The sequence below is a fragment of the Anastrepha obliqua genome, chromosome 6, assembly GCF_027943255.1.
Source record: "Anastrepha obliqua isolate idAnaObli1 chromosome 6, idAnaObli1_1.0, whole genome shotgun sequence".
NCBI classification, from domain to species: Eukaryota; Metazoa; Arthropoda; class Insecta; order Diptera; family Tephritidae; genus Anastrepha; species Anastrepha obliqua.
The window spans coordinates 78,491,569-78,499,927 of record NC_072897.1 but is presented as its reverse complement, the minus strand read 5'-3'; the positions used below and the strand labels follow the sequence as shown (position 1 = coordinate 78,499,927).

The 8,359-nt window shown below is 41.9% G+C and overlaps 1 protein-coding gene across 1 annotated transcript; it reads left to right on the top strand.

Moving 5' to 3' along the window:
* The first annotated feature begins 5,572 nt into the window (after positions 1-5,572).
* On the top strand, positions 5,573-6,973 carry LOC129250784 (uncharacterized). The gene has a single exon (XM_054890380.1). It carries the CDS (start codon positions 5,573-5,575, stop codon positions 6,971-6,973), a length of 1,401 nt encoding a protein of 466 aa, XP_054746355.1.
* Positions 6,974-8,359: the final 1,386 nt, after the last annotated feature.

Sequence of the window (8,359 nt, the reverse complement as noted above, 5' to 3'; positions counted from 1 at the left end):
AGATTCCGAGGTATTACGGTCTGACACACGGAACAGACTGTGCGGGGGACCAGGAGCTGCTGGTTTGTCCCCGCACTGGGGTTGGAGCAGGAAGGGGAGGGGTTGAAGGGGAGTTGTGTTGCTCCGATAGGCTCCTCATCGTGGAGATGTGGGTGGTGGTGGCGGATGGTAGTGCCGGCCTATCAAGGGGTGTAGTAGCCGTGGAGGCATCAGACGCCTGCTGGCGGGAGCAACACGTGGCCACATACCGTGTGGACCACTCCCTATGTGACTTAAGACCCGAGCAGGTCTTAAGGTGGCTCCACCTGTTGCACTTGTTACACCTAACCGAGGTGGAGTTCGGGTGAAGCCGTTCGTGGCAGACGCAGCAGTAGAATACTTCTGGCCCAGGGTTGGATTCGATTCCAGCCCTGAGGAGAAGCATTTGGAGCAGGGTTGCTGCGAGAGTTTGCTCCTGTGACGTAAGGGGTGGGATGATGTGTGTTTCACTAGACAAGACTAGTATATTGTCTATCAGCACTTCTGCTTGTTAAAATAACCAAAATAGGAGAATTTTTGGTCAATTTTACAAATGGTCAAATAACTTAAAAACTATATATACACCGCGCCAGGTGAGGTTTTTATTTTTAGAAAGTAGAATACCCATGAGGCATTATATGGAAATTTTTCCATTTTTGCGGTTACATTTCTTGCAACCAAACCGCGTGCTTACCTTTCACAAAGTCTCCAATTCTTGTTGCTTGAACTTACAGATGTTTTCAGTGGCTCGCGATTTCATCCACTCATTACCCTTACTAGTTGCAGCGCCGACAACACAATAATAAATCCAAATATATATATCCTAGTTGAACACTTATTTATAAACGAAAGTGTCACTCGCACTAACACTTAGCCCACTTAGATCAAACATTGTAGATACCAACACAAGCCGATGTAAATAGCTGAAATGAAAGCGTAATATGCTTTTTTAAGTATAATTAAAGCGATTTTTAAATTTTCTATTTCTTTGTTATCAATTCGATTCTGAACACAGCATTGGTTTTGTGGGTTTTTACGTAAAGATCTTGTTTATCGAATTTTCTTGACACTATTATTTTTGTACTGTATTTGATGGCTTGTGGCAAACATAGATCTATGCAATGCAAACAGATATTAATTGCTTTTTCAATCGATTATAAAAACTTATGTTTATGGGACGAATATGTACTATTAATTCTAATTTCTTCCAATTAATTCTATATTCTTTCGTTTACCTTTAGTTTATAGCAATTTCTCACTTTTCAATACACAAAAAATACTGTTCAACTTAGTGCCCATTTACACAGGGAAACATTAGGAATGCAAACATTTTGATCGGAGGTGTCGATTTATGCTGAAAACAGTGACGAGCAGTAACGAGCATAAAAACTCATATCTTATGCTGAAAACAGTCAACGACGTACGTAGTCCCTTCCCGCAGGCCCTAGAGAGCTCAAAAACTCATCCCGTGAGAACAACTGCGTTGTTTTAGTTACATATTTACACAATACATCGGTTTGTGCGTGTATGTATTGGTTGTATCTACACAATGTTGCTATTGATAATTTTGCTTACACACTTTTTCACACATCCGCGTTATCAGTTACAACTTGTCATTATTTAATAAACCAAAGCCAAAAACCAACAGATACAAATAGCTCATTTAGCTATAATTAACATTATTCGACAATGTTTTTAGGTTATTTTAATAGATATTATAATTTTTCAAAGTTTATTTTGTAAATGATTTCGAAATGTACTGCTTGGCAACACTGTGTGGTAAGAGAGCAATCAGCTGACAGGGTTCTAAGGGAATTTCTAAAAATCCTGAGATAAAATGTACGATACTACGATACGAAAGGAAGGAATTTTTCATTTACATGGGGTTCTCATTTGTTTGATCGTAGTAGCTGACAGGGGACTGCGTTAACGTCGTTCACTGTTTTTAGCATTATACACGGAGACATCTGGAAGGGAGATACTGGAAGTTCTCTTTTCATGTTTAATTGGCGGTCACACGGGCAAAATTTGTTTTCGGCAACATTTTGTCATTTACTTCTTTAGCATCTTCTGGTTCGGATATATTCTACAACGCGCTAACATGTTAAGCGAAGAACGTTCGTCAACAGTTTATTAAATATATCAATGAAGAATGCAAACTGGTTAAATAATAAATAATTTGTTTTTTGTTTTATTGAAATCTATATATTATAAAAGAAAGTCTTGTTAGTTACACTATTTATAATTCGAGAACGGCTGAACCGATTTGACTGAAAATTGGTGGAGAGGTAGCTTAGAACAAAGAACTCAATTTATTAGAAAACGATACCCATTGGACTACGACAATCGTTGAAGCCATTATCCCTGCATCTCCAAGTCAGATACGCACATTATTTGCTATCATCATTTTGACATGCTTTCCATCGAACCCATCTAAACTATGGCATAAATACAAGGGTAGTATGTCAGAAGATATTTTACATCAAATTCGTGTCAGTTGCAGAAATCCGGATCTTGAGATGAATGAGGAGACACATAATCGGGCTTTACTCTTGATCGAAGACATGTGTTACCTTATGTGCGGTAGTTTATCATTCAGGTTAGGAATGCCTGCGCCAAATCGTCAAATGAATAACGCATTTAATCGAGGGTTGGAACGGGAACGTGAATATGATTACCAGGAATTAGATTTAGCAGTTCAAACGAGTGTACCACTGTTGAATCGCCAAAAGTTTAAGATACATTAATCAAGGCAATTTATGATGGAAATGGTGGTTTATATTTCTTTGATGCCCCTGGTGGAACTGGTAAGACATTCTTCATGCCAGTAATTTTAGCCACTGTTCGTGCGAGATCCAACATTGCGCTTGCAGTTGCTTCTTCTGGAATAGCAACCACATTATTAAAAGGATGCCGTACGGCTCATTCAGCATTAAAATTGCCGTTGAATCTTCAAAAAAATTGAAGAACCAACATGTAAGAGTTCAAAAAACTCAGCAATGGCCAAAGTTTTATCACAATGGCGCATAAACGTGCATTAGAAGCATTGAAAGATGTACGCAATGACTCGAGATGTTTTGTAGGCGCAATGATTTTATTGTCTGGCGACTTCCGCCAAACACTGCCAGTAATTGCAAGATCAAATCATCGAATCTATGGCGCTATCAGTAATGGTCGAGTACCTGTCGACGAATCGCGCGGATTGATTTCATTTCCTCAGAATTTCTGTAACGTTGTCTCATGGAAAGACGAACTTATGAATAAAGTATTCCAAAACATCATTAATAACTACAAAAATAATGAATGGTTGAGTGAGCGAGCAATTTTAAAGGCTAAGAATAAAGATCTAGATGACCGAAACTACATAATTCAAAATGATATCATTGGAACAATGCATTCGTTCAAATCCATTGACTGTGTAACAAATGAAGATGAAGCCACCAACTAACCAATTGAATTTAACAATAAACTCCTTGTATGTGCCCAGCACAATTTACGCCTAAAAGTTGGCTCCGTAGTAATCATGCTTCGAAACATAAGCCTACCAAAACTTTGCAACGGTACCCGTTTGATGGTAAATAAATTGAGGAACAATGTAATTTACGCGACGATACTCAATGGAAAATTCGATGGTGAGGATCCCGAGGATCTCATTCCGAGGATTCCGATGATCCCAACCGATCTTCCGTTTGAGTTTAAAATACTTCAATTTCCGATCCGACCTGCACTCGCCATGACCATTAACAAATCACAAGGCCAATCCTTGAAAGTTTGTGGCCTGAATCTAGAAAATCAATGTTTCTCACATGGTCAATTATATGTGGCCTGCTCACGGGTCCGAAAACCATCTTCGTTGTTTGTTCTTGCACCTGGTAATAAAACAAAAAATGTCGTGTATCACAAGGTGCTTAATTTTAGAGTGCAATCTATTAAAGAGTGCAATCTATTAAAGCTTCATTGAAATACTTGATTAATAAAAAAATTAACTTATTAAAATCAAAAATCTGTTTTTTTTATTGCCTCTAGGGCGGAACAAAGTTCGCCGGGTCAGCTACTTGAATAAAAAAAGAGGTTGTCTGTAAAGTCGGTTTACTGACGATAGTTAAACGTGATAACGTCATAAGAAAATACTGATTGAATGGTTGCATTTTTCAAAAGAAAATTTTAATTTTATTTGTTTGATAGATATTTTGTATGGATATAGAGAATGAGTTAACATTAACATAACATAATATAACATAACACAACACAACACAACACAACACAACACAACACAACACAACACAACACAACACAACACAACACAACACAACACAACACAACACAACACAACACAACACAACACAACACAACACAACACAACACAACACAACACAACACAACACAACACAACACAACACAACACAACACAACACAACACAACACAACACAACACAACACAACACAACACAACACAACACAACACAACACAACACAACACAACACAACACAACACAACACAACACAACACAACACAACACAACACAACACAACACAACACAACACAACACAACACAACACAACACAACACAACACAACACAACACAACACAACACAACACAACACAACACAACACAACACAACACAACACAACACAACACAACACAACACAAAACAAAACAAAACAAAACAAAACAAAACAAAACAACACAACACAACACAACACAACACAACACAACACAACACAACACAACACAACACAACACAACACAACACAACACAACACAACACAACACAACACAACACAACACAACACAACACAACACAACACAACACAACACAACATAACATAACATAAAATAACATAACATAACATAACATAACATAACATAACATCCGTGTGGAGTTGTCTGTCTGTCTCCCATCGGACGCGTCCCCAGGTGGCGGATCGAGGAAGGCTCGGCATCATGCAGGGTAAGTGGGAAATAAAATACCACTCGCGGACCAAAACAGACAAACACCGGCTTGGAGGTGCGGATAGTTCTACTATCACCAAGCTAAGGTATAAGGGCTAGCAACCTACTTACCCAAAAGCTAAAACCCAGAAGCGTCTGCCTCAGATTGAGCGGCTCCCTGGTCAGCGTCTGTTCTCCATGTAAGGAGCGGCTGTACTAATCGCGTAATGCGAAATAGCTGGGGCTATGAGCCTCTGTTACCTGAGTATGCGGAGTGGAATCTTGCAAAAATGGCTTTCAGAAGGGTTCATGACCTCTTCCGCCTCGTTAAAACCTGGCAGGTCTCACAAAGCGCTCAAAGCGCGTAGTCTTAAATGACCACGTAGGTTGGGTTGAGATTACTCCCCATTAATTCCGGCTTGAAGTCTGGCACTGAACACTGGACCCCATAAGGGCCAGTGTCAACCCTCGCATGGCCTCCCTGTTTACAAAGATAACCATGGGACTTACGGTAACTACGTACACGCGCTGAGATAGCGGCTGTGAGTTGGGGCCCATACAGCATGGACAACAAAAACATAAATAAAAACAAAAACAACGATGAAAACAGCACTGCCAAGATGGCAACAGGAGAAGCTATGGAGGCTTTCAGGAGCAGTTCCGTTATTGCAAGGACCCCTCCACAAGCAGCAGCAACAACAGACAACACAATGGAGAGCAGCCTGCCAACAACGGCTACCCAGCGGCGGACAGATGTATCAACACTGGAGATGAAAGGTCGAGAAGGCACGCCCGGGACGCCGACAACCCATATCATCAAAAAAGTCACTGACGCTCCCAAGCCGCAGCAAAACCCTACTTCCTGCAGCACTGATGCAAAACAAAGCAGGCAATGTGAATTGATCGACATCCTTGGAAAAGAAATTGATGCACTTATTCAATACGTGGAATCACGCCGTAATGTCCACGGTGACATAAGAAGAATGTGCAGTATTATCAAAAGAACTCACACAGACGTTCTCATTGAAACGGATTCAATGGAACGTTGCATAAAAAAATTGTCTACCTCTAAACAGGTGCAAATTGTTTCGACAGCAGGGAAAAACACTCCTCAGTCGGCTAAGAGAACTAGAGCCAAAGAAAGCCCAAGAGCTGCAACCCAGATTGCAACAAAGTCTCCAGTTGCTAAAAAGAGGAAAAGCGACTCTGGTTCTTCCCGGCCACAAACTGTAAATCAACCCATGCAGAGGGAAGAGTGGAAAAAGGTAGAGAAGAAAAAGAAATCGCTGAAAAACAGAAAAGGCACCATCAGGCCAATGTCGGACGCCATTATTATCGAGAAAAAGGCGGGCGGTACATCATATGCGGATATGCTGCGAGCAGTAAAGCACAGCGAAGAACTGAAGGACCTTAGCGAAAAAGTTAAGACGATGCGACCTACAAAAAAAGGTGGCCTTCTTATAGAATTTAAAAGGAGCAAGGATGTTGAAGCCAGTAGTTACCAAATGGCTATTGAAAAAGCGCTGGACGGTGTAGCGTCGGTGAACCTGAAAACGCATACAGTCACAATCCAATGTAAAGGTCTTATCACTGACCTGAACACGGAGGAGGAGCTACTTGAAGCGATTTCTCAGCAGGCACAGGTGAAAAATCTAAAGATGTCGGCGATACGAAGCACACGCACCATTCCAGGAGGTACACAGTCAATGTATTTATCGTTGCGTGCAGATGATGCCAAAAAGGTGCTGGAGCTAGGACATCTCAAAGTAGGATGGGTAAGATGTCGAGTAACAGAAGTTACATCACCGAGACGGTGCTACAGATGCTGGGCATACGATCACGTAGCAACCGCGTGTAAAGAACCTGATCGCACCAAACTGTGCAGACGATGTGGAAAAGAAGGCCACCAAGCAGCAAGCTGCAAAAACGATGAAAAATGTGCTCTGTGTACCGGAGCACATGCAGCTGGCAGCGCAAAGTGCCCGCGCTACCAAGAGGCGGTGCGTCTTAGAAAAACATGAAAGTTCTTCAGCTTAACGCAAACCATTGCCAAGCAGCTCAGGACCTGCTATGGCAGACTGTAGCAGAACAAAGCATTGACATAGTTCGACTTTCTGAACCATTTGAAAACATTGACACTCACAATTGGCTTGCTGATAGTAACATGGGAGCGGCGGTTTGGCTGGCGGGCAATAAAACTCCCCAGTGTAAAATGTCGACAGTCCGCAACGGATTTACATGGATAAAAACGGACGATGTGTTCTATGTCAGTTGCTATGCACCACCACGATGGTCTATACAGGAGTTCGAGCAAATGATGCTAGAGCTGGAACTTGAATTAAGGGGAAAGAGGCCGATCCTGCTTGCAGGAGACTTCAACGCTTGGTCAAGAACTTGGGGCAGTACACATACCAATCAGAGGGGTCGGTTGGTTGAGAACACCGTCGCAGCGCTCGACCTTGTTCTTCTGAACACTCCTGGCGTATATACGTACGACTGCAAAAAGGGAAACTCCATTATTGATCTTGCCTTTGCGGACCGGCTAACTGCGAATACAACCATCTGGACGGTAGATAAGGCCATCCATTCGCATAGCGACCATCTGGCTATTATGATACAAACGTACAGCATAGTACGTAGATACAAAACGAGTGTCCGCAAATGGAAAAAATCAGCTTTCAACACTGAAACTTTTAAAAATGCTTGGGAAAGTGGTCATATTGACGGAGTTAATGCAGAAATTCTGGCGGAACAAATTGCCTCTCAAATGGAAGCTTCCTGTGACGCAACCATGCCCAGGTGCGGAGTCGGTAGGCACAAACAAGCAGTCTACTGGTGGACCGATGAAATTGCATCAATCCGGAGGAAATGCCTAATGGCAAGAAGAAAGGCACAAAGAGCACGGCGCCGATCATCGTATGAAGATCTTTATGCATCCTATAAGGCTCGTAAACGCGATCTGAAGTTAGCAATCCACCAAAGCATAATCAGAAGTTTTAGAGAAATGGTAGACGCGGCAAATGTAGATCCATGGGGCTTAGCGTATAAAACTGTCATGCGGAAAGTGAAGGGACCGCAATCATCTCAACCAACGTGCCCACGGCTATTACAACAAGTGGTTGTAACGCTCTTTCCGCCGCAGAAAGACAGTGATAACTCAGCGGACAACTACGAGTTAGAGCCGAATATACCTTCAGTAACAACAGATGAAGTGCTAGGTACACTGAACCGCATTAAAGACAGAAAGGCCCCAGGACCAGATGGTATACCTAATGCTGCCTTTAAGACAGCTGTACAGACGAAACCACACCTTTTTGCGAGCTTGTACGAAAGTTGTCTTAGAGAGGGAACTTTCCCAAATAGATGGAAGATGCAACGACTTGTGCTGCTCCTCAAACCAGGAAAGC